This window comes from Scyliorhinus torazame, chromosome 7, assembly GCF_047496885.1.
Source record: "Scyliorhinus torazame isolate Kashiwa2021f chromosome 7, sScyTor2.1, whole genome shotgun sequence".
In the NCBI taxonomy this organism is placed as follows: domain Eukaryota; kingdom Metazoa; phylum Chordata; class Chondrichthyes; order Carcharhiniformes; family Scyliorhinidae; genus Scyliorhinus; species Scyliorhinus torazame.
In genome coordinates this window covers 70673199-70700543 of record NC_092713.1, presented here as the reverse complement: position 1 = coordinate 70700543, position 27345 = coordinate 70673199, and the positions used below count along the sequence as shown (strand labels likewise).

Below are 27345 nucleotides of genomic sequence, written 5' to 3'. Positions count from 1 at the left end.
GAGCTTGAACCACGTGGCGGTATCAGAAAGATACCTGGCGACTCGTGAGCAAAGGTGACATAATCAGAGGTAATAAACTAAGGCTAATAAGAGCAACAGCACAGAGCAATCTTGTCACTTTTCAGACCATATCCCAGAGAAACAAGGGAAGACTCCTGCACAAGAGTCCTCCACTAAACAAGATAGCGCACCATGGGGTGTTCCACGGTCTACTTCAGTGCAGTTAATTCTCTGCCACTTCTTTTTCAAAGGAGTCTCACTGGACTAGTAGAAGTTCGTAACAGGACTCGTGACCCGACTGCGACTCCACTGTTCTTCCATTCTTCAGCTGCGCCCGGGCTCCACTCATTTTTAGCGGTGCTGGGCTTTTTGCACGAACCTCCCCTCCCGTCGCTGCTCCGCTAGTCACTGCGCATGGACAGGTTGGGTGGGATGCGTGCGTGACGGAGGCAGCGCGGGTGCGTCGAGTGCGGAATGACGCAATGACCGATCGCAGCCCGTCTCCCGACCTCCATCTCTTTCCATATCCGCCATCTTGCTCACCGCGTGTTTCCTTTGGGTCCGGGCAAACATAATAAGGTTTGTGAGAAGGGGGGGTGGGCAAGAAAAGTTTGCTGTGACCGTAAGTCGTTGGACAGTCGGCCGCTTCGATAAGGTGGAGTTGAAATCCGCGTCCGGGCGGGTTACGCGTTGCTGTGGGACGGATTCGTATCGTTGGAGCAAATAGAAAAAAACTAGTTGGTAGCTGGGATTTTAAAACCGGGTTGTTTGCGCTAATTTAGTGGCTGGTTGTTCAGAGGCCGGGAACGTTAGGCCGCGTCCTGACTTCTTGGGCAGTTGGGGGGCAAGGAAAGTGCATTAAACCCGCAGCGTCTGTTCGGAGAAGCGTGGTGGTTTTCTGGGATCCGAAGTTTTACGAATCGGAGTGGGCTGTATTGCTGCTGTCGCTTACCTTCAGGAGCGACACAGCGTGAGTGCAGCTGAAGTTTTCAATTTGCACCGTCCATTTGTACTTGGTGTTTGAGACATGCCTTGAAGTGAAACAGAATTGCGAGGAATAAATTTAAGAATTGTTTATATTTTCAGAAGATTAGACTGCAGTGTGCAGATGTTCAAACTGTACGAAATTGTAAATTTGCAAATTTTGAGTAAAAACAATACTTTGACTTAACAAGATAAATTGCATTTCATATATCTGCAAATAAATCTAGATGCAAATACCGATAATTTAAACTCCTATTCGCTTTTTTTCTCCTCCAGGGGAAACACTATGAATCAGGAAAAGTTAGCTAAACTGCAGGCTCAGGTCCGGATAGGTGGAAAGGTGAGATCTTTGCGTAATTACAGTTAAAATTGTTTAATTCAATACAATCACTTCTTGTTTTTCTTTCATTTTCATTGACATTGCATTTATATAGTACCTTTCATGACCTCCGGACGTCCGAAGTGTTTTTCGCTCCATGAAGTATTTTTGAAGTGTCGTCACTCATTACAGTATGCTAATGTCTTAAATTGACTACTTGTGTATTGCACCATCTTAATGCAAGTGATTTTTTAAATTTCCACCCAGTTTTTGCCTGCATGCCAAGGGTTATTAAATGGACATAACATGGAACTGGTGACAACAGTTGTCACCAACACACTGCGGTCTTGAATGAGATTGGCTAAAATTGTAAAATCTTCCTGAGCAGTAGAATGTCAATATCGAGATAGAGTGTGACTTGAAGGGTTTTTTAATATAGATTTCTTTTTGTTGATTTGCATCTTGAGCATTCCCGTAGTCTCTTAATTGGAAGCTTTGAGGGGCAGCACGGTAGCATAGTGGTTAGTTCTGTTGCTTCACAGCACCAGGGTCGCAGGTCTGATTCCCAGCTTGGGTCACTGTCTGTGTGGAGTCTGAGCGTTCTCCCCGTGTCTGCGTGGGTTTCCTCTGGGTGCTCCGTTTCCTCCCACAAGTTTCGTTAGGTCATTTGGACATTCTGAATTCTCCCTCCGTATACCCGAACAGCGCCGGAATGTGGCGACTAGGGGCTTTTCATGGTAACTTCATTGCAGTGTTAATGTAAGCCTACCTGTGACGATAAAGATTATTATTATGGGTTCAGGGCCCAGAGTGTGCAATTTGGCCTGACGCGTCTATGCAGAACGTGGGAAGTAGGTGTCATTGTAGGCAATCCTTCAGGTAAGATGTTCAACTGAGACCCTAGTTGTCTGTTCTGGATGTTCTAAGATTCCATTACAGTATTTAGCAGAGCGACAAATGTCCTGGTCCCCTCAACCAACAATATTGAGTGGAAAAGATTACCCTTTTATCTCATAAATAAAAGCAAATTACTGCGGATGCTGGAATCTTGAAACGAAAGAGAAAATGCTGGAAAATCTCAGCAGCATCTGGAGGGAGAGAAAAGAGCTTATGTTTTGAGTCCGATGATTCTTTGTCAAACCCTTTTATCTCATTGCTGTTTGCAAGATGGCAGTGGCAATTACTATTAAGAGTGCTTTAATTCAAAGCAATTCATTGCATGTGATCAACTTTGGGAGGCTTTGCGATATAATAAACTACCGCGTTAATATGACCGGGTTACATTGGGTATTTGCAGGAAAAGCATTTTGGAAGTTCCTTTACTACATGGGCTACAGCAATTTGAGAAGATGACCCATCGCCTTGGCAACTGGGATTAGGCAACAAATGCCGGCCTTGCCAGTACTGCCCAAATCCTGGCAATTACAAAATATAACTATACAAAAAAATATTCATTTTGCTGATATCAATGCTGAGAATCTACAAAAAAACTTGGTTAGTTTAATTAGCAGTTTCAAAGTTTAAACTATAATAAAGGAAGCCTTTATGTATCATTTTACTTTTGAATTATGTAACGATTTGGAGGTTTCATTTTATTTTTACTAAAGTGTAAACCACCACCCCAGAACAGTACTCTCACTAAGAATGCAAACTGGTGCTGAAGTGTTGTTCTGATTTGCCACATTGCATGTGGAATTTTAAAGGAGGTTTACTTTTAATTTGGGGGATGCCTTGACCCAAGAGGTCAGTACCGTTACAAAGTGCAAATATGTTTTGTTCCTCATTAATTGTTAGGAAAGCAAATGTAGTTTTCAGGGATTTATATTTGTATTGGTCAACATTAGAAATAAGATATAGTTTTAATTGTTTAATTTGGTGTTTCTATACCTGGAAGGGTAAAACCTAGAGTTAGATTCATGCTGAACAACGGTGTTTGTATGTGTGGGGGGTTGGTTAAGTTCCAACTGTGTTACTATATCTTATTGTTCTTTGAGAGGGCTACAGCATGAAGAATAAGTAAGCCAGCCATGGTTGCTTAGCAAATCAACGAATCCCTACAGCGCAGAAGGAGGCAATTTGACCCATCAAGACTGCACCAACCCTGCAAAGCCCAATCCCCCATCCTTTGACATGGCAAATCCACTACCCCTGCACATCTTTGGACTGTGGGAGGAAACCGGAGCACCCAGAGGAAACACATGCAGACATGGGGAGAATATGCAAACTCCACACAGTCAACTGAGATTCAAATCGAACCCGAGTCCCTGTTGCTGTGAGGAAGCAGTGCTAACCACTGTGTCTCTTCTGGGCTTTGCGAGATGAGAGAAGCTTTTAAGTTTTAGTTTAGCTAATTTGATTGCACTTGGAAATATGTAGTGAGAGAGAAGGCAGCTCTCTTAAGCTCAGCTACAAACAGCTGTTTTTAGCAATCAAAGTGGGTATATCTCTGTCAGCCTTGCTAGAAGAAAAGCTATACTATGGTTAAGAAAACAAATTCAAGGGCAGCACGGTGATGCTATGGTTAGCACTGCTGCCTCACGGCGAAGAAAACAAATTCCAGAAAAAGTCCAGCTTATTATGGAAACTAGATAAATAGTGTCAAATAAGTTGGATTGAGTAAACAGAGACCAAAGTATTGTTCAGAAGAATTCAAGGAAGAGTAAACAAAGTGTTCTGAGTGAAAGAAACAATTGCCGTAACAAGATTTAAAGTGGGACAGCAGCCTTCAAATGTAAAATAAATCTGACGCCATTTTAATACAATATGGGAATCGAGAGTTAAAGCAATGGTCAAGACAAATAAATCCTAAAGAGGTTGATGTAAAATACTGGACTGGATTAGCAGTTAAAAATGGAGCGGAATCTTTGTTTAAAAGTGTCATTTGGAAAACCTGGTTTGGATTATGGAGTGCAAACCACAGGAAACGCATACTTATGAGTGATGATTTTTAAGTGTGTTTTTGGGAGAGTGGAGTTTGGAAACTTGCGCACAACAGTCATTTGTGGGGATTCTGAGGAGACATCCACAAACCTTCACTTGGGGTTCAGAGGGGTTTATTTGCCCACATCCCTTGGTGTGCTTAAAAGGGACTTTGTGTTAATGAGACCATTGTAGATTAAGATGTATGTTGTAACACATGTTAATCTTAGATCTGTTTGTAATTGTTAAAATAAGGGGGGGGGGGAATTAAAGGTGTATTGTATCATAAAGCAATCTTTTCATGTTTAATAAATATTTTTTCCTTGTTAAAACTAATTAGCGGTCCTGTGAGTCTGTTCCTCCATGTTTTATTTTAAAAAATTAAGGTTACAGTCTTGAGCCAGGGATGTCACAACTAAGATTGGGATCATAATGTGCAACCAGGCTGTGTTTGACAACTTTGAAATCTCTTAAATCGCCAAACACACCACTGTTAGTTTACCTCAAAATCTTCTCTTCTCGGCAGCACGGTGGCACAGTGAGTTAGCCCTGTTGCCTCACAGCGCCGAGGTCCCAGGTTCGATCCCGGTTCTGGGTCACTGTCCGTGTGGAGCTTTCACATTCTCCCTGTGTTTGCGTGGGTTTCACCCCCACAACCCAAAGATGTGCAGGCTTTGTGGATTGGTCACGCTAAATTGCCCCTTAATTGGAAAAAATTGATTGGGTATTCTAAATTTATTTTTTTTAAAGCAGCCTCTCTTCTTGATGAAAATATATATTAATGATCTTTATTGTCACAGGTAGGCTTTCATTAATACTGCAAAGATTGTGGGGTTTTATTGTGTGTTGGATCTCTTTGTTTAAAATGTTAAAATTATAAATGCCTCAATAAAATATTTTCTAAAAAAAATACTGCAATGAAATTACTGTGAAAAGCCCCCGGTCGCCACATTCCGGCACCTGTTCGGGTACACAGAGGAATAATTTAGAAGATATGTTAATATAGTTATATTCCAGTTTACAAATTACCTGCAAGAATCAAAATATCACTGAGTTTCTAAATTGTGGGATTGATGACATAAACCTGGACCTAATATGACCGTTGCAATGCTAATGTTAAATCTTTAACCATTTTTAATTTCAATATTGCTTACCATAATTACTCATTTGTGTGTTGTGAATTTAACCAATAATAGTAATAATTTAAAAAATACATTTTTGCCTATTGTTTCTGGGGGCCGTTCAGTCCAGCCATTAGCTTTTGCGCATGGCTGGATTGTTTGTACTTAGCATCATTCCACTGGTCAATGTTTTTTTTAAATCGTGCAATAACTTTAATCAACAGATCAAGATTATTAATACATGCGAATAGTCTGGTGACATAATGTTGTGGCTTTTGCCCTTTTGTCTGCCTGATGTATTCCACTTTCTAGCTGCTTCCCTTGAGAAAGTTTATGCATTATGTTGGATTTGGTCACAGCAGCATTGGAAAAAGTCTCTTGAGTGCATCTATTAAACTAAACAAAATTATAATAGTAACAGAACAAAGGGCTTTTAAAATAAACATTGCTTTGTCAATTATATGCTACTTTATTGCCAAGTTCATGTAAAATAATGCATTGTTTTCAGGTTGCAAAGAAGCTTTGCATTAAGTGTGTTTTTAATAAATTGAGTACCAAATTTTTTTTTTCCAATTTAGCGTAGCCAATTGACCTACCCTGCGCATCTTTTTGGGTTGTGGGGGTGAGACCCACGCAGACATGGGGAGAATGTGCAAACTACATGGGCAGCACGGTAGCATTGTGGATAGCACAATTGCTTCACAGCTCCAGGGTCCCAGGTTCGATTCCCGGTTTGGGTCACTGTCTGTGCAGAGTCTGCACGTTCTCCCCGTGTGTGCGTGGGTTTCCTCCGGGTGCTCCGGTTTTCTCCCACAGTCCAAAGATGTGCAGGTTAAGTGGATTGGCCGCGCTAAATTGCCCTTAGTGTCCAAAATTGCCCTTAGTGTTGGGTGGGGTTACTGGGTTATGGGGATAGGGTGGAGGTGTGTGCTTGGGTAGGGTGCTCTTTCCAAGAGCCGGTGCAGACTCGATGGGCCGAAAGGCCTCCTTCTGCACTGTAAATTCTATGATAGTGACCCTGGGTCCTCGGTGTCGTGAGGCAGCAGTGTGCATTAAGTGTGTTAAATAAACATTTGCATAATCTTGTGTTATTGTGCAGATAAATTATACTTGAAACTAAATGTTTATGTTACTGAATCGATGGTGGGATTCTTCATAAAGATCTCTTGGGTTTGTATGATTAGCAGTTTCAAAATTTTAAACTTAAATCAAAGGAAGTATTTATGTATGTTTTACCTTTTGACAATTCGTTGGCTAAACTGATTTAACTTTGTAATCAATGCAATTTGTCAGGGTACAGCTCGCAGAAAGAAGAAGGTAGTGCACCGAACAGCTACAGCTGATGACAAGAAATTGCAAAGCTCTCTGAAGAAACTGGCAGTTAATAATATTGCTGGAATTGAGGAGGTATGTTTTGCATCACTTCGTTATTTGATGGCTTAATATTTTGTGAAAACGTCACAAATTTTAGGGTGCATTCCTTTCTTTAATGTACATTTAGAGTACCCAATTATTATTTTCATTTAAGGGGCAATTTAGCGTGGTCAATCTACTTACCCTGGGTTTATGGGGGTGAGACCCACGCAGACACTGAAGAATGTGCAAACTTCACAGGGGCAGTAACCTGGGTCTGGGATCGAACCCAGGTCCTCGGCGCTGTGAGGCAGCAGTGCTAACCACTTTAGGGTGCATTCCGGACCTTGTTTTGTTAGAAACTTATTTTTCTGATGTCAGTCTATTGTATGTAACATGATTCCATTGTAGTTAGCTTGCTGACATTGAGTTTTCTTTCCAGCATAGATTTTGTATGGTGGAACAGTGCAACTAGCATGGGCTTTTTTGTGCCACCTAAATTTCTTTAGAGAAGCGCTTAGCAGTTCAACCATCAAATACATTCACAGCAGATAATGAGTTTGGTGAACTACCTAAAGAATGTACATTCGCTCTTCTGTTAAATTGTAAATACAATGTGCGTTGTGCCACAAAGTTCTATGGTTCATTCTCTGGTCTTGCTAAATAAACCATTGATCAAAACACATTGGGCAGTGCAAATTGGCCTGGGCTATGGTTCCTAATCCTGATAGTTGCACAGTAACTGCTGTTGAAAAATATGGACCTATTGATATTGGTTATGAGTAAAGTTGGATGTGGTTTCCCCATTTTGTTGCTTTATGACATGAATTTCATTGAATGACCTTGAGGATGAAGAATGGCCAATTGGTCTGGATGGTGGAGGTTGGTGGCACTGACTAACCCAGTGTTCTTCAAACTTTTTTTCCGGGGACCCATTTTTGCCAACCTTCGCGACCCATGCCGGCTGACCTTCGCGACCCATGCTGACCGGCCTGCGCGACCCACCATTTTCTCTTACCTTGTTTGCTGCTGACAAAAATGGAGGAAATGGCTTTGGGTCCCTTTGGCCCTCGTACATGCTCCTCCAATGGAACCTGTTGGATGAAGGTGAAGCCTTCCGGTGTCGGAAAGCATGGAGTCTCCAGCTGTCTAAAGTTCTGTATTTTTTTCCTGTAAAGTTTTACCAAATAAACCCCCCCCCCCCCCCGAACTTGTAAAAAAAGACTAAATAAAATGAATAAGCCCCCCCCCCCCCCCGGAACTTGTAAAACAAAACGCTGCGACCATTTAAAAGAAAAGGTGGCCGCACTGTGCATATGCGCCGATGATCTGGCACGCATGCGCAGTGCGGCCGGATTTTTTTTACATGTTCGCGGCTATTTTGAAGGCCGCTTATAGCCGGCGTTATTAGCAGCCGGCTGTTGCGCGCAGATTTGCGTGATCGGGAGCGCCACGACAACGGCTCTGCAATCCTCCTGGCACCCGCCCGCGACTCACCCGCGGGTTGCGCCCTCGAGTTTGACAATGCCTGGACTAACCACATAGCAATAATTTTAGAATAATGTATGAAATTGAACAAACCTGTACAGTAGTAAGAGGGGAAATTCATGATTTATGCTCATCAACTGATTCCCTGAGAGAGCTACTGAAATTGCTATTTTACACTAGTATTGAAAATATTTTGCTTTCGGATGACTGGCACACTGACTATTTCCATTTTGTGCCAACAGGTGAATATGATTAAAGATGATGGTCAGGTCATTCACTTCAATAATCCTAAAGTGCAAGCCTCATTATCTGCCAATACCTTTGCTATTACCGGCCATGCTGAGACAAAACAAATCACAGAAATGCTTCCAGGCATTCTCAGCCAGCTTGGAGCTGACAGTCTAACAAGTCTTAGAAAGTTAGCTGAGCAATTGCCACGGCAAGGTATGTATAAGGCCATCTTTATATAAAAAGAGTAGTTTACATAATTATACCTGCATTGTTAGATTTGTCTTAATAAAAAGCTGGTCTTAGTCCGAATTTTTCACATGTACAATGGATTTTCCAAGCTAACTAAAACAAAGTGAGAATCATCTTTTTTTAAATTTTAATTTAAAGTACCCAATTTTTTTTTTCCCCGTTAAGGGGCAATTTGGCATGGCCAATCCACCTACCCTGCACACCTTTGGGTTGTGTTGGTGAGACCCACGCAAACACGGAGATGTGCAAACTCCACACCGACATTGACCCGGGGACAGGATCGAACCCGGATCCTCAGCACCTTGAGGCGGCAATGCTAACCACTGAGCCGCCCTGTGAACATTATCTTCCATGGGAATATAGACCTGTGCTGGTTGATCTTTATGTTGACAAGCAAAGGACTCACTTTGCAGCCTATTGCACTGCCTTTATATAAGAATATTAGATGGGCCGCAGTGAAAAAGATTCAGTTTAATTTTTTAGATCACTCCCTACCAACAGCAAGTTTAAAATAAATAACTTTTATTTAGCACCTTCCGCAACCTCATGATATTCTAAAGCGTTTTACATCCAATTAAGTGCTTTCAAAGTGTCATCACTGCTATAATGTACGAAATGTGCGAAGTCTGCACACAGCAAAGTCCCAAAAAAGGAATGAAATGATGTTCAGATAATGTTAGTTTAAAAAAAAATTTAGAGTACCCAATTGATTTTTTTCCAATTGAGTAATTTAGCGTGGCCAATCTGCCTAGCCTGCATATCTTTGGATTGTGGGTGCAAAACTCATGCAAACATGGGGAGAATGTGCAAACTCCACATGGACAATGACCCAGAGCCGGGATCGAACCTGGGACCTTGTCGCCATGACTCAGCAGTGCTAATCACTGCGCCACCATGCTGCCTAATCTGTTGTTAGTTGATAAATAAAAATTGACCAGGAAATGTAGATGATCTCCCCAACTCAAGGAGATCTTGTACACTCCCTTGAGAAGGTAGTTAAGATATGTGGTTCCTGTCTCATTTGAAAGACAGCACTTCCACCAGTGCTGCATTACCTCAATACTGTACTGGAGTGTCATCTTGGATTAATGCTACCACTGAGCTAATGCTTGTATTTATTATAATAAATTGGACCAGGATTTAGTCCCCACAATGCAGTATATATTTTCTCCAGTAACTCCAAACAGAAACTTACTTTTATTCTGATTTTGCTTTTATGTGTTGATGGTTGTACCTTGTTTGGCTTCATTGCCATGTGAATTTTCACACTGGTTTTGGCTGCTAGCCCTAGAACCTAAACATTCCTGGCTAAAGAATAAGGAGGAGGTAGCCATTTTAATCAAAGATTCAATTGCAGCATTGCAACATGGGGAAGATATTGAATAAACTAATGTGATTAAAGGAAGCTAAGTGTCCGGGACCTGATGGCTTGCACCTAGGGTATTAAAGGGGGTGCCAGCAGGCAGAGATAGTGGATGCATTGGTTATGATATTTCAAAATTCCCTGGATTCTGGAAAGGTCCTGGGGGATTGGAAACATGCTAATGCGACGCCCCTATTCGAAAAGGGGGATTGACAAAAAGTAGGCAAGAATAGACTGATTAGCTTGACCTCTGATTGGGTGGTTGCTGGAATCAATCATTAAAGAAGAGATGACAACTTTTGGAAAGACAAAGCTCAATCCACCATGTCAGCATGATTTTATGAAGGGCAAGTTACGCTTGAGTTATTTGAGGATATAACCAACAAGGTGGATAATGGCGTACTGTAACTATTGGGGTGTCGCAGGGGTCAGCCTTCAGACCTCAACTGTTTACAATCTATATAAATGATCTGCAGACAGGGACAGAGTGCAGAAATTGTGGATGGCACTAAATTAGGTGGGAAAGCAGGCTGTGAAGAGGAAATGGAGTTTACAGACTGACATGGATAGACTAGGAGAATGGGCCAAAAAGTGGCAGATAGAGTTTGATGTGGTCAAGTGTGAGGTTATCCATTTTGGCCGAGAAAATGGAAAGGCGAGTTATTATCTAAATGGAAAGCAGATTCAAAATGCGTCTGAGCAGAGTGATTTGGGTGTCTTTGTTCATGAATTACAGAAAGTTAGTATGCAGGTACAACATATAATAAGAAAGGCAAATGGAATTTTAGTGTTTATTGCAGAAGGACTGGATTATAAAAGTAGAGAAGTGTTGCAATTTTCGAGGGTGTTGGTGAGACCACATCTGGATTATTGTGTTGTTTTGGTCTCCTTATTTTTGGAAGGATGTGGTGGCATTGGAGGCAGTTCAGAAGTGGTTCACTAGATTGATACTGGGGATGAAAGGGTTAACATATGAAAGACTGAACAGTTTGGCTTCTACTTGTTGGAGTTTAGTAGAATGAGAGGGGATCTGATAAGAGGTATATAAAATATTAAAAGGGATTGATAAAGTAAAAGTAGACCTAATGTTCCCCCTTGTGGGGTAATCAAGAACAAGAGGTCACAGATATAGATTGAGAGGCGGTAGATTTAAAACCGAGATGAGGAGAAACTGCTTCTCGAAGAGGTTGGTGAATTTGTGGAACTTGCTGGCCCATAGTGTGGTGGAATCTGAATCATTAAATGGTTTGAAGAAGGAAAGAGATATATTCCTGATGAAAAACGGGTGATACGGATGTGGAGAACAGGCAGGGAGGTGGATTTGAGACCAGGAAGAGATCAGCCTTGACCTGATTGAATGGTCGAGTAGGCTCAAAGGGCTGAATTGCCTACTTCTCCTAGTTCATAAATTCATATTAGAATTAATGGAACTTTTACTCCATTAGGAGTTCATTTAGACCAGAAACGGTAAGAAGAATAGAGAAGTCAGAGAAAATGCAGGAACAGTGGGCCCATAATCATGGGTGACATTTAAAACCCAGAGATAGATCAGTGTAAAAAATATATAGCTGGCAAAGAAGGAGGGTTGGGGGAGTCCAGGATTGTTTACTGAATGTTTTTAAAAATAAATTTAGAGTACCCAATTCATTTTTTCCAATTAAGGGGCAATTTAGCGTGGCCAATCCATCTGACCACATCTTTTGGGTTGTGGGGGGTGAGACGCACGCAAACACGGGGAGAATGTGCAAACTCCACCCAGAGCTAGGATCGAACCTGGGACCTTGGTGCCGTGAGGCAGTAGTGCTAGCCACCGTGCTGCCCCTGGATATGTTTTTTGCCCAACACACAGTTGTAATGCTGAATCTTGCTTTAGGAAACAATGGATACGTTTCTACAAGAATTAAAGTGCAGCAAATGTCCTTTAAGTGACTAAAGAGAATTAAAATGAGACTGAAATAATATAGATCTACAGCTAATAATAGGAAATCAAATGGACCTCCAAAAATATTGTTGGGAAGGAGAAAATAGGCTGAGAGGGTAAGAAGAAAAATGAGATTGCTAGAATGGAGTGCATAGGAAAACTAAATACATGGATTTTCAGGGTGTGAAGATTGATCCTGTCTGATGAAACTTATTGACTTCTTTGAGGAAGTAACGTTCCGATATGAAGCTTTGTGCCTATACTTCTATAAATTATCTCACCCAAGCCTTGGTTAAACTCAAAATTGTTTTGGGGGTAAGTCTTGGGTATAAAAAACTTTGGAGTAAAAGATAGAAAACAGTAGTTATTTATTAGAGGGGGTCAATCAAGGGGAGGTAACACGATGTGGAACTGTAAATTTATTCTTAAATAAAACAAGGGGCCACAGATTTAAACTGCTAGGAATACATTTTGGATGGATTTTTGGAAAGTTCATTCTCTCCTAATCAATATGACCATTGATTCTTGGATGGTGGTGTGGAAATGAGAGCTCAGTAAATTGCATGGCTCTGTGCATTGTGCTCCAAAGATTTGGAAGACCAAGAAACTTAAATCCTACAATTGTATCATGATATGATTGCAACTGTCTTGAGTTGATCTGATCTGAAACATAATCCCATACAATTTACAATCTATCTGGCAATGATTAGTCATTTAGTCAAAGATTAACTGCTCACTGGTGTCAGCATTAAATGTCATCTTGATGGAAAACCCTTTAGCCTCAGTCAGCTCCGTGTCAAACCTAAACTGACCACCATAAACATACATGATCTATAGTTTGCAGATGACTTCAATGTCGTTGCCCACTGCACCAGATTGTACACCATTTCGATCTCTTCAATTCTCCACACAAGAGTCTTGGCTTGTCCTTGAATGTTGCCAAAGCAAAACTATCAGACCATAAGAAATAGGAGCAGAATTAGGGCACTTGGCCCATCGAGTCTGCTCCGCCATTCAATCATGCCTGATATTTTCTCATCCCCATTCTCCTGCCTTCTCCCCATAACCCACACCTGGTCAGCCAAATTTTCTCCTCTAGTTCATGTTGACGGCAACACTCTGGAATATGTTGAGCACTTCCCAACGCTTGGCAGCTACCTCTCCGGAAAGGCCATCATTGATGAGGAGACCCAACACCGGATGAGCTGCACCAGCACAGCCTTCTAGAAACTGCAGCAGAGTGTGTTCGGCAACAAAGACCTCTGAAAATCACCAAATGTCCTTGTGAACAGAACTGTTGTCGTCATCATCATACTCCTATCCTGCAGTGATACCAGCGACACAACAGTGCTAGAGAAATCTGATCGTTAGTGCATCTGCTACAACAGATTCAATGGGAGGACAGTACTACAAACGCTAGTGTCCTTCTTGAATCCAGCTCCACAAACATTCAGCTGAAACCCCTTCAAAATCAACTTCGGTCTGGACACTGTCCAAAAACCATCTTGCTTGCCAGGTCATGTTTTTTTGTTGAACTCAAATGACCAACATTCCAGGGGAGGACAGAGTAAATGCTACAGAGATCACCTGAAGCTCTCCTTGAGGTATGGCAGTATTGACATTAATGACTGGGAGGGGCTTGCTGCCAATTGTTCAGATTGGCAACAACTTGCCCCATCAAGTTACATCATGTTTGAGTTTCAATGTCTAAATGATGAGGCTGAGAATTAAAAGAAGCAAATCCTGGAATTTTTGAGGAGATGAGTGTTGATCAAGAAAACGACGGACATATTGTATGGTGGGGGTGATAGAAGCATTAAAATCATGAGGAGTATGGGCAGAGTAGACAGGGAAAAATCTTTTCCGTTGGTGGAAGGAACAAGAGGGCACAGATTTATGGTCATTGACAAAAGAAGCAATGGGGACATGAGATATTGAAGAGGAATATACAGCAGACAGATTTGACAACAAATGTAATGAGAAATATGTATTTTCGTAAGACAAATACACAAAATGATATAAACTTTTAGAGACTTGAAGGCTCGGATGTGTTAACTTTGGCTCATTGGTAGCACTCACCTCTTGAGTTGCAAGATCATGGATTCAAGCCACATTCTCGAGACTTAAACACTTGATGATGCTGCCTTTCAGGTGAGTAATTAAACTGACCGTTGTTCACTTTTTGATAGAACATAAAAGATGCCGTGGCGGTTTTTGAAAGAGTAGGAAAATTCTCCCAGTGTGATGGTCAACTTTTTTTTCTTAACAAACATTACTAAAGCAGATAGTCATTTATCTCATTGGTGTTTGTGGGACCTTTTTAGTGCACTAATTAGTTGCTACACTTGCCTGTGTTACAGCAGTTACTGCATTGATTGATTATTCAATATTTTGGAATGTCTGTGTTTGTGATTGCAGCTTTAGAGCTGTGAGGATAAGTAAATAAAGCTATTTTATTAAAAAGTCCCAGGTTATATAAATTTGGGAAATAATGGATAGTGGTAGACGTGCACAACTTTGCTGATGCTGATTTAAAATATTGCCCAGTTTTGAGTTTCTTACTTTACAGTAGATCTCTAGAGTTGAGGTAGAAGACCTCATGTTGAATGGGAAGCAAGCTCAAAAAGCTGAATGGCCTACCACTCCTATTTGCTCATGTTATGGCACAGGTGCAGGAAAGATTCTTTGGGATATTACCACGGGTGAAAGTATAGACTGTAGAAATTGGAGCTTTCTTCATTAGAACAGAAAAGGTTAAGAAGGGATCTGACCACCGTGTTCCTTATGAAGCATTTTTGGAGAGTGTTTCCATTGTTGGTGAATCAGTAACTAGAGTTCATAGATTTAAGTTAATTATCAAAAGAATGAAGTTAGAGATTGAGGACTTTTGAGTTCTCATGACATAGGATGCCCAACCTGAATATATCGAGGAAGTAAAATTCCCAATGCATTTAAAAAAAAAAAAAAAAAAAAAAAAAAAAAAAAATTTTTTTTATTCCCCTTTTTCACATTTTTCTCCCAAATTTGCATCCAACAACAAACAATAATCAGTAACGTTCTTTGTTGAATGTAATGTCAATCCCCATATCAATAACAACGATCCCATCCTCCCACCAAATCCCAGACATTAGCCCGCATGTTAACATAAACAAATGACAAAAAAGAATCAGCAATCACCCAGAGTCACCATTATCACATACAGTCCCCGCTCTCCCCTAGTGTTCGATGTGATCCAATTCTAGAACGTGCATAATGAATAACGCTCATGAATTGTAGAACCCCTCCATCCTTCCCCTCAGTTCAAATTTGACCATTTCAAGCGTCAAGAATTCCAGCAGGTTCCTAATTCCTTTCTCCTCCCATCTCTGAAAATTTTCATCCCACTTCCCTGGCTCAAATCTATGGTTTCCCCCGAATCGGCATTTCCCTTGACCCTGCCCCCATCCCGAAGTGCTGTCAAAACTGCCTCCAAATTCTCAATGAAACTTACTACCGGACTCCCCGGGGCTGTTGGGAGCGGCGCTGTCGCTAGCGCCTTCAATCCCGACCCCCTACCCAAACTGTCCTCCATTCTGAACCATTGGGATTCAACCCCTCTGACCCAGCCCTGTACCTTCTATTCCCAATGCATTTTAACTGGAAAATGAATAAATGTAAATGTTACAGGTGGGGCTTTCTATGTAGCTTTTAACAGGACAGACTAAATTAGATGAAACATTTCCAACTGTGCTCTGAAATTTTGAGATTGTGGAATGCCGCACAACGGATTTTGTTGTGATCCTTAATTACAATCCAAACTATGTATGGGCAAATAACCAACTTAAAAACATATTGTTAGGTCAGAGCTGCTTACCAAAAGTGATTATATTTCTAGGGTACATTAAACCAAGAATGGGGCACCTTTAAATTGGTTCCTCATTCAGTTTTAAATACTATCTTAGTTATGGGTAGGTGTGTATAATTAGTGTGTTTTTAAAGAACAAGCTCCCATCACAAGTTTGATGTCCCAAAGTGCTTTAAAGTCAATTAAGTACTCTTGGAGTGTAGTTGCTGTTATAATGTAAGAAAAATGGCGGTCAATTTGTACACAGCAAGCTCCTCCAGACAGCACTATAATAATCCAGTCTGTTCTAATGATGTTGATTGAGGGATAAGAATTGGACAAGATATAAGGGATAAATTTATTTGGGTTACTTGTCAGCTTATTAGTTTCGAGTTGCTACTGCCTTGTCATCAGAGCTGGATATTCTCGAACACTGACAACACTGACTCAAAAGGTTAGACCTGTTCTCTGTTTTTTTCTGAGCATCTGGAAAGACACTGCTTGATTAGGGATAGTCAGCACGGATTTGTGAGGGGTAGGTCTTGCCTTACAAATCTTATTGAATTCTTTGAGGAGGTGACCAAGCATGTGGATGAAGGTAAAGCAGTGGATGTAGTGTACATGGATTTTAGTAAGGCATTTGATAAAGTTCCCCATGGTAGGCTTCTGCACAAAGTAAGGAGGCATGGGATAGTGGGAAATTTGGCCAGTTGGATAACGAACTGGCTAACCGATAGAAGTCAGAGAGTGGTGGTGGATGGCAAATATTCAGCCTGGATCCCAGTTACCAGTGGTGTACCGCAGGGATCAGTTCTGGGTCCTCTGCTGTTTGTGATTTTCATTAATGACTTGGATGAGGGAGTTGAAGGGTGGGTCAGTAAATTTGCAGACGATACGAAGATTGGTGGAGTTGTGGATAGTAAGGAGGGCTGTTGTCGGCTGCAAAGAGACATAGATAGGATGCAGAGCTGGGCTGAGAAGTGGCAGATGGAGTTTAACCCTGAAAAGTGTGAGGTTGTCCATTTTGGAAGGACAAATATGAATGCGGAATACAGGGTTAACGGTAGAGTTCTTGGCATTGTGGAGGAGCAGAGAGACCTTGGGGTCTATGTTCATACATCTTTGAAAGTTGCCACTCAAGTGGATAGAGCTGTGAAGAAGGCCTATGGTGTGCTCGCGTTCATTAACAGAGGGATTGAATTTAAGAGCCGTGAGGTGATGATGCAGCTGTACAAAACTTTGGTAAGGCCACATTTGGAGTACTGTGTACAGTTCTGGTCGCCTCATTTTAGGAAGGATGTGGAAGCTCTGGAAAAGGTGCAAAGAAGATTTACCAGGATGTTGCCTGGAATGGAGAGTAGGTCTTACGAGGAAAGGTTGAGGGTGCTAGGCCTTTTCTCATTAGAGCGGAGAAGGATGAGGGGCGACTTGATAGAGGTTTATAAGATGATCAGGGGAATAGATAGAGTAGACAGTCAGAGACTTTTTCCCCAGGTGGAACACACCATTACAAGGGGACATAAATTTAAGGTGAAAGGTGGAAGATATAGGAGGGATATCAGAGGTAGGTTCTTTACCCAGAGAGTAGTGGGGGCATGGAATGCACTGCCTGTGGAAGTAGTTGAGTCGGAAACATTAGTGACCTTCAAGCAGCTGTTGGATAGGTACATGGATTACGGGAAAATTATATAGTGTAGATTTATTTGTTCTTAAGGGCAGCACGGTAGCATTGTGGATAGCACAATTGCTTCACAGATCCATGGTCCCAGGTTCGATTTCGGCTTGGGTCATTGTCTGTGCGGAGTCTGCACGTCCTCCCCGTGTCTGCGTGGGTTTCCTCCGGGTGCTCCGGTTTCCTCCCACAGTCCAAAGATGTGCAGGTTAGGTGAATTGGCCAATGATAAATTGCCCTTAATGTCCAAATTGCCCTTGGTGTTGGGTGGAGGTGTTGAGTTTGGGTAGGGTGCTCTTTCCAAGAGCTGGTGCAGACTCAGGGGGCCGAATGGCCTCCTTCTGCACTGTAGATTCAATGATAATCTATGATTAATCTAGGACAAAGGTTCGGCACAACATCGTGGGCCGAAGGGCCTGTTCTGTGCTGTATTTTCTATGTTCTATGTTCTCTCTCCACATATGCGGTCAGATCTGATTGAAATTTTACAGCATTTTCTGTTTTTCATGGTAGCATTTTATGTTCGGAAGACAGCCGATTTTAAGGGGTTTATATTTTAATTGGTAAACATTTGAAATAAGGTGTGGTTTTAAATGGGTTTAATTTAATGTTTCTGTGCCTAGAGCAGTAAAACCTGCAGTTAGATTCATGCTGGACAAAGATATTTATGTGTGGGGCTTGGTTTCAATTCCAACTGTGATTCTATTGTGTGTTGAGAGGATTACGACATGAAGAGTAAATAGAAGTAAATCATTGCTTAGCAGCGCAGACCACTTAACAGGGGGAAGGGCTTTCCTTTGTTAATTTTAGCTGGAAGTCAGAGAAGTTGGGAGACAGGACACTGGGGAGTGAACAGCTCTCAACTCTGCCATGAGACGTCGAGCAGGACAAGGGAGTTGCAAAGATGCAAGCTTCGAAATAACAAGATATAATCCAATTCACCAGGGAATTGGGACAGCAAGAATGTTTAAGATGATTGGAGTTAAAAGAACTGACACCAAGGTATCGTTCAGAATTTAAGGAAAAGTAAACAAAGGGTTCGGTGTTAAAAAGACAATTGCGGTAGCTAGATTTAAAGTGGAAAAGCAGACTTCAAATGAAGACCAAATGGAATGGAACATTTGATGCCATTTTAATATAGTCTGGGAATAGAGTTAACACAATTGCTGTTCTGGACTGGATTTGCTGTTGTTGTGGATTAGTCGCTTTGTCATTTAGACAACCTGGTCTGGATTTTGGAATGCAAACCGCTAAGAGGAAGCATTACTATAAGAGAATATTTTAAAGCATGTTTTTGGGTGTGGAGTTTGGAAACTCGTGTGACAATCATCTGGGGGGATTCTGAGGAGAAATCCAACATCAACTTGGGTTCAGAGCAGAGTGTGTCTATTTGACCACAGTCAATCTGTGTGCTTAGAGGCACTTTGAGTTGATGAGGTCATTGTACTTCAAATTTATTTTGTTATCTGTGTTAATCTTAAAACCCATGTGTGATTGTTAAGCTAAAGGAGGAGTATATTTTTCATGTTTAATCAGGGTTTTTTCTTGTTAAATCTAATTAACGGTTATGTGATCTTCCTCCACGTTTTATATAAAAAGTAAAAGCTACGGTCTTTTGAGTGAGATTCTGGGATCTTCTTGTCCAGTTAATTTTTTTTTTTAATTTTTAAGAATACCCAATTATTTTTTTCCCAATTAAGGGGCAATTTAGCATGGTCAATCCACCTAACCTGCACATTTTTGGGTTGTGGGGATGAAACCCACACAGACATGGGGAGAATGTGCAAACTCCCCACGGACAATGACCCAGGGCTGGGATTCGAACCCGGGTCCTCAGTGTTGCAGACCCAGTGCTAATCACTGCACCACATGCCGCCCTATTCTTATGCAGTTATAGCATCAACTGGGGTCATGACATTTGTTTGCATGTTAAATGTGGTGAATGTAGCTTTGGGTAGTGAACTAAACTATATTTTCTCGTCAATCTAGTTTTGGATAATAAAACGCCCAAAGCTGAAGACATTGATGAAGAAGATGATGACGTTCCAGGTAAATGAGAATTAGTATTTACCTTGGAAACTGATTTTGGTTTTTCTGCCAGTGAACTCTTGTCAGCACAGAAATTTCCTGTTCTTACAATTCTTCCCATTACATTGTCATTATCTCAAAATTTATGTATTTGCACAACAAGACCACAGAAGTCAGTGTTGATCAGTTTCTCTGTTCTGTATGTATTGGTGGCTATCTGAATTTGAAGGATGTTGCAACACCAGGAAATCTTTTTTTTTAAATTTAAAGTACCCAATTCATTTTTTCCAATTAAGGGGCAATTTAGCGTGGCCAATCCACCTACCCTGCACATCTTTGGGTTGTGGGGGCGAAACCCACGCAAGCACGGGGAGAATGCGCAAACTCCACATGTGACCCAGAGCCAGGATTGAACCTCGGACCTCGGTGCCATGAGACAGCAGTGCTAACTACTGGTGCCACCGTGCTGCCCTCACACCAGGAAATGTTTATGTACCTTGCACTAAATTCTACCACCTTCACATTTTTTTAAAGTCCATCCGAGATTTGTGCTCGAGGTAAACTTGGGAAATGTTGTTACTTGGGTTCTGGTGGGCTGAATTTTGAGTTGCTGAGGCATCAAATCAATGATCAGCCATTTTGCGATTAATGTAAACTGATGCTGCAGTCTTTGGAGCTGCTTTAACATTTCTATTAGTATATTTCACCATTGCTGCCTTGACCTGTTCAAATTGGGTGAATATGTTTCATAAGTAGTACAACAGTTATGTTTTAAACTCATGCATTTTTTTGTTTGTTTTTGCAGACCTTGTTGAAAATTTTGATGAGGCATCAAAGAATGAAGCCAACTAATGCTGCTGGCACACCATAGACTAGGATAAAGACTGTACCAACAAGGAAACTTATTCCAAAGTTTTACTATATTAAAGAGCGAAAAATCACAAGTTTGCAAATACAGTGAACGAAGGCATTTTATATTTTAATGATGCTGAATGTTCAGCATCTTTCAATTGGTTGAAATCACTTGTTTGCATTTTGCACTTCCAAAAGAGAATCCTTTGGTCTGAAGTTTGTAAGACAGTGAGATTTCATTAAAACGTAACCTGAATAGGTTGCAAACACAGTGGTGAGAAAGCTGGCAAAGAAGTCTTATTTAAGGTTGTCCCTCATGACATGCAAATAAAATAGATTGATTAACTCCTTGTACTTTGTGTGAATTTAATTTTGGTATTCATTTAATTGAATTGGACTGTATTGAAGTGGCTGAAAGGATAAACCTTGATTTCATTTTATCTTCTGAAGAGGGTATTCTTACTTTTATAATTCACTAAAACACACCCTTACTGGATATCAATGTCTTCCTCCAGAATAGCAGAAGTGAAAGACATGATAGCAAAGCTATTTTGTGTCATTGTGCCATGTTTTGTCATGCCAAGCTGCAGATGGTTGCAAATGCAATGGTTTTCTACTTGGCCTACAAACACAAATGATGGCTGGGACAGGCCTTGTGGATTGAGACTCTGCCTAATATTTAAAACTCAATTTTTTTCTCTCTGTTCTTGTAAATAAAGTAATTTATTCTACTGGGTAAATCCCAATTTGCCATTCTTCACATGAATAGAGCTAAATGATTCAATTATGGAGGACATCAGTGCTGCACCCAGTCTTAGCTACATGTGCACTTTATATTTGGTGTCTTAGAACTGCAGTCAGAAGTGGCACCCTAGCATTGTTCCCGGTGTAGGGAAACATGTCCGTTGTAAAGCACAGGGTGGGATCAATTTCCTTTGCATATTGGCACTCAAACTTGAGATATACGAGATGGAGGCAGTACATTTACACATAGTAAGATAGCAAAACGCCCAAGTTGTTTCTTAAAAATGCCAGATTAGTTAGTAGAATTTTGATATCTAAGATTTTACTGTCGAGCTAAGATAGGACCAGACAACTGTTGCAGTCACAAGAAATATTCATTGAAGCACTCTGCTTTTTGCTCATTAAATATAGTCCAGATTATTGTTTTCTTTTCGAACCAGCTTTTGCCATCCTAATTCCAGCTATAAAATGCATGAGAATTTCATAAGCATATTGATTTTTGATCCATAATCAGATGATTCTACACATTCAGATTAACATGTCAACTGCAAGTTGTAAAATGGAGATTAATAAGCTGCACATAAATAAGGATCATACAATTGATGTCCATTGAACAGAGGATATTGATTACTGTTTTTTCTGGTAGGGTGAAAAAGTTGATAATGATAGGTTTTAACTGGCAACTATTATTGTCAGCACTTGAGTACCATATGGGTCATAATCTAAGCTTGATAAATTGTAAACAATTTAAAAAGCCATCATGTTTATACAATTCAGACATTTCAAAAATGATATTGATACATAGAAGATAGGAGCAGGAGGAGGCCTTATGGCCCTTCGAGCCTGTTCTGCCATTCATCATGATCATGGCTGATCATCCAACTCAATAGCCTAATCCTGCTTTCTCCGCATAGCCTTTGATCCCATTCTCCAAGTGCTATATCTAGCTGCCTCAAGAATATATTCAATGTTTTAGCCTCAACCTACTTCCTGTGACAATGAATTCCACAGGCTCACCACTCTGGGTGAAGGAATGTCTCCTTATATCTGTCCGAAATAGTTTACCCTGAATCCTCAGACTGATCCCTGGTTCTGCACACACCCATCACTGGTAACATCTACCCTGTCTCGTCCCGTTAAAATATGTGATCACCCCTCATTCTTCTGAACTCCAGTGAGAACAATCTCACTGATTGTTGGGATGGGAACCAGATTAGGAAGTTAGAGGTCAGAAAAGAGGCAGCAACTAAAGCCAGTAAGATACTAGATAATAAACTCAATGTGACTAAGGGGAAGAGTAGACAGGGACGAGATGATGAAGGCAAAGGGACAGGTGGTCTGAGGTGCATTTGTTTCAATGCGAGAAGTGTAGCAGGTCAGGCAGATTAATTTAGGGCTTGGATTAGTACCTGGGAATGATGTTATTGGTATTACGGAGACTTGGTTGAGGGAAGGGCAAGACTGGCAACTAAATATCCCAGGGTATAGATGCTTCAGGAAGGAAAGAGAGGGAGGTAAAAGGGGTGGAGGAGTTGCATTACTGGTCAGAGATGATATCACAGCTATGATTAAGGAGGGCACGATGGAGGATTCGAGCACCGAGGCAATATGGGTAGAGCTAAGAAACAGGAAGGGTGCAGTAACATTGTTGGAACTTTACTACAGGCCTCCCAAAAGCGAGCGTGAAGTAGAGGTACAAATATGTAGACAGATTATAGAAAAATGTAGGAGCAATAGGGTGGTCGTGATGGAGGATTTTAACTTCCCCAACATTGAATGGGACTCATGTAGTGTTGGAGGCGTAGATGGAGCAGAATTTGTAAGGAGCATCCAGGAGAGTTTTTTAGAGCAGTATGTAAATAGTCCAACTTAGGCCAATTTTGATGGTATCAGACAGGAACTTGCAGAGGTAGATTGGGGGAGACTATTGGCAGACAAAGGGACGGCTGGTAAATGGGAGGCTTTTAAAAATGTGTTAACCAGGGTGCAGGGTAAGCACATTCCCTTTAGAGTGAAGGGCAAGGCTGGTAGAAGTAGGGAACCCTGGATGACTCGAGATATTGAGACTCTGGTCAAAAAGAAGAAGGAGGCATATGACGTACATAAGCAACTGGGATCAAGTAGATCCCTTGAAGAGTATAGAGATTGTCGAAATAGAGTTAAGAGGGAAATCAGGAGGGCAAAAAGGGGACATGAAATTGCTTTGGCAAATAATGCAAGGGAGAATCCAAAGAGATTCTACAGATACATAAAGGGGAAAAGAGTAACTAGGGACAGAGTAGGGCCTCTTAAGGATCAACAAGGGCATTTATGTGCAGAGCCACAAGAGTTGGGTGAGATCCTGAATGAATATTTCTCATCGGTATTCACGGTGGAGAAAGGCATGGATGTTAGGAAACTAAGGGAAATAAATAGTGATGTCTTGAGAAGTGTGCATATTACAGAGGAGGAGGTGCTGGAAGTCTTAAAGCGCATCAAGGTAGATAAATCCCCGGGACCTGATGAAATGTATCCCAGGATGTTGTGGGAGGCTAGGGAGGAAATTGCGGGTCCCCTAACCGAGATATTTGAATCATCGGCAGCCACAGGTGAGGTGCCTGAAGATTGGAGAGTGGCGAATGTTGTGCCCTTGTTTAAGAAGGGCAGCAGGGAAAAGCCTGGGAACTACAGACCGGTGAGCCTAACGTCTGTAGTAGGTAAGTTGCTAGAAGGTATTCTGAGAGACAGGATCTACAAGCATTTAGAGAGGCAAGGACTGATTCGGGGCAGTCAGCATGGCTTTGTGCGTGGAAAATCATGTCTCACAAATTTGATTGAGTTTTTTGAGGGAGTGACCAAGAAGGTAGATGAGGGTAGTGCAGTAGACGTTGTCTACATGGACTTTAGCAAAGCCTTTGACAAGGTACCGCATGGTAGGTTGTTGCAGAAGGTTAAAGCTCACGGGATCCAGGGTGAGGTTGCCAATTGGATTCAAAATTGGCTGGACGACAGAAGGCAGAGGGTGGTTGTAGAGGGTTGTTTTTCAAACTGGAGGCCTGTGACCAGTGGTGTGCCTCAGGAATCGGTGCTGGGTCCACTGTTATTTGTGATTTATATTAATGATTTGGATGAGAATTTAGGAGGCATGGTTAGTAAGTTTGCAGATGACACCAAGATTGGTGGCATAGTGGATAGTGAAGAAGGTTATCTAGGATTGCAACGGGATCTTGATCAATTAGGCCAGTGGGCCAACGAATGGCAGATGGAGTTTAATTTAGATAAATGTGAGGTGATGCATTTTGGCAGATCGAATCAGGCCAGGACCTACTCAGTTAATGGTATGGCGTTGGGGAGAGTTATAGAACAAAGAGATCTAGGAGTACAGGTTCATAGCTCCTTGAAGGTGGAGTCGCAGGTAGGCAGGGTGGTGAAGAAGGCATTCGGCATGCTTGGTTTCATTGGTCAGAACATTGAATATAGGAGTTGGGACGTCTTGTTGAAGTTGTACAAGACATTGGTACGGCCACACTTGGAATACTGTGTGCAGTTCTGGTCACCCTATTATAGAAAGGATATTATTAAACTAGAAAGAGTGCAGAAAAGATTTACTAGGATGTTGCCGGGACTTGATGGTTTGAGTTATAAGGAGAGGCTGGATAGACTGGGACTTTTTTCCCTGGAGCGTAGGAGGCTTAGGGGTGATCTTATAGAGGTCTATAAAATAATGAGGGGCATAGATAAGGTAGATAGTCAACATCTTTTCCCAAAGGTAGGGGAGTCTAAAACTAGAGGGCATAGGTTTAAGGTGAGAGGGGAGAGATTCAGAAGGGCCCAGAGGGGCAATTTCTTCACTCAGAGGGTAGTGAGTGTCTGGAATGGGCTGCCAGAGGTAGTAGTAGAAGCGGGTACAATTGTGTCTTTCAAAAAGCATTTAGATGGTTACATGGGTAAGATGGGTATAGAGGGTTATGGGCCAAGTGCGGGCAACTGGGACTAGCTTAATGGTAAAAACTGGGCGGCATGGACTGGTTGGGCCGAAGGGCCTGTTTCCATGCTGTAAACTTCTATGATTCTATGATAACTCTGGAAGGGGCCATCCTGGACCTGGTATTGGGGAATGATCCCGGCCAGGTGGTTAAAGTTTCAGTCGGTGATTACTTCGTCGTCCAGTACTTCCCCGGAGCGGAGAAACTACGTCATCTTCTTCACAGCCTTCAACACGTCATTGATGACGATGAACATCTTGCCAAGGTCATCCCCACACCCCCACTACTTGCCTTCAAACAACCGCGCAACCTCAAACGAACCATTGTTTGCAGCAAACTACCCAGGTTTCAGAACAGTGACCACGACACCACACAACCCTGCCATGGCAATCTCTGCAAGACGTGCCAGATCATTGACATGGATACCACTATTACACGCGAGAACACCACCCACCAGGTACGTGGTACGTACTCGTGCGACTCGGCCAACGTTGTCTACCTCATACGCTGCAGGAAAGGATGTCCCGAAGCGTGGTACATTGGCGAGACCATGCAGACGCTGCGACAACGAATGAACGGACATCGCGCAACAATCACCAGGCAGGAATGTTCCCTTCCAGTCGGCGATCACTTCAGCAGTCAAGGGCATTCAGCCTCTGATCTCCGGGTAAGCGTTCTCCAAGGCGGCCTTCAGGACGCGCAACAACGCAGAATCGCCGAGCAGAAACTTATAGCCAAGTTCCGCACACATGAGTGCGGCCTCAACCGGGACCTGGGATTCATGTCACATTACATTCATCCCCCACCATCTGGCCTGCGAAATCCTACCAACTGTCCTGGCTTGATGCAATTCACACCTCTTTAACCTGGGGTTACCCCATCTCTGGATCTGTAAAGATTTAATCATCTGCTAATGGTCGCATTCCAAGCATTGTTTGGCATCTTTGAATTTGTCTATATATGTGTTTCTGGAACATACCTCTTCATTCACCTGAGGAAGGAGCAGCGCTCCGAAAGCTAGTGACATTGAAACAAACCTGTTGGACTTTAACCTGGTGTTGTAAGACTTCGTACTGTGCTCACCCCAGTCCAACGCCGGCATCTCCACATCATTATTTCATGTTATATGTGTTAAATGGGGTGAAGTTGCCTATTGGGTAAGGTAAGAGTAGGGATTCTTTGCAATGGGTAAATTAAGAGCAGGGATTTTTTGCAATGTGGTTTTCTGGGCTTTGTATGTTTGCACGGGTTTGTTTGAAGGGGATTTCTTTGTTTTCTTGGGACCAGATACGGGGGATGGGATTGGACGGGAGTGGGGCCTGGGCAGGGGCCTCCACACGAGCAAGCTCAAGCTGGCTAGTGCACGGGAGAGTTGTGGGGGAGGGGCTGCAGTCAGTGGAGTTTGGTCGAACAGGTTTTGATGGGCCCAGGAGGTGTGAAAAGTGGGGGGAGGGGACATACTGGTGAGATGTTTTCGAGAGGAAGTGGATGGGGGGATTCTGGGAGCATAGGGTTGGGGCGCCAAGGCCCAGTGGGCAGGGCCGGGAGTTATGATGATGGCTGATAGGAGTGGGGGGGGGGGGGGGGGCACTCAGGATAGTTATGTGGAACGTGACGGGATTGGGGGGGACAGTGAAGAGGTTGAGGGTGTTTGCACACGAAAAAGGCTTAAGGGCTGTTGTTGCCATGCTACAGGAGACTCATCTGAATGTGAAAGACTAGGTAAGGTTCTGGAAGGGCTGGGTAAATCAAGTGTTTCATTTGGAGTTCGACAGTAGGGCACAGGGGTATCGGTTTTGGTGGGTAAGAGAGTGAGTTTCCAGATGGAGAAGATGGTAGCAGACCAGGGGGACAGATACGTGATAGTAACAGGGGCCTTGGAGGGGTGGTTGGTGGCATTGGCCAGTGTGTATGGCCCTAACAATGCAGGATTTGTGAGGAAGGTACTTTGGGCCACTCTGGACTTGGTTTTGCATGAACTAATAGTGGGATGGGATTGGAATCTGGTACAAGAGCCAAGGATGGACGGTCGGAGCCATGCTCGCTTGCCCAGTGAAGGGGGGGAGAGGGGGTGGCGAAGGCTCTGACTGGGCTTATGAGGGAAATGGGAGGGGTGGACCTGTGGAGGGTCTTGCACCTGAGGGAATGGGAGTATTCGTTTTTCTGCTAGGTTCATAAGGTTTATTCGATGATAGACTTTTTCGTAGTAGGGAAAGCAGTGTTGGGGGGAATTACGGGATCAGAGTATTCGGTGACGGCGATCTCGGATCACGCGCCGCATTGGGTGGACATGGTCCTGGAGAAGGGGATAGC

At 42.3% G+C, this 27345-nt stretch overlaps 1 protein-coding gene across 2 annotated transcripts; it reads left to right on the top strand.

Annotated features, from left to right (window-relative positions):
* The first annotated feature begins 432 nt into the window (after positions 1 to 432).
* Positions 433 to 20668, top strand: btf3l4 (basic transcription factor 3-like 4). Of its 2 annotated transcripts, none has more exons than XM_072510890.1 (6): positions 433 to 579; positions 1261 to 1324; positions 6637 to 6750; positions 8427 to 8628; positions 19433 to 19492; positions 20277 to 20668. In XM_072510890.1, exons 2-6 carry the CDS (start codon positions 1271 to 1273, stop codon positions 20321 to 20323), a joined length of 477 nt encoding a protein of 158 aa, XP_072366991.1. In that variant the 5' UTR covers positions 433 to 579; positions 1261 to 1270; the 3' UTR covers positions 20324 to 20668. The 2 variants fall into 2 exon arrangements, with proteins under 2 accessions (XP_072366991.1, XP_072366992.1); XM_072510891.1 differs by having other exon boundaries at positions 511 to 655.
* Positions 20669 to 27345: the final 6677 nt, after the last annotated feature.

Coding starts and splice junctions, on each gene's coding strand:
- btf3l4 (XM_072510890.1), top strand. CDS start 1,271: ATGAATCAGGAAAAGTTAGCTAAACTGCAGGCTCAGGTCCGGATAGGT. Junction 1,325..6,636: donor AGGTCCGGATAGGTGGAAAG/GTGAGATCTTTG, acceptor GCAATTTGTCAG/GGTACAGCTCGCAGAAAGAA. Junction 19,493..20,276: donor AGAAGATGATGACGTTCCAG/GTAAATGAGAAT, acceptor TTGTTTTTGCAG/ACCTTGTTGAAAATTTTGAT.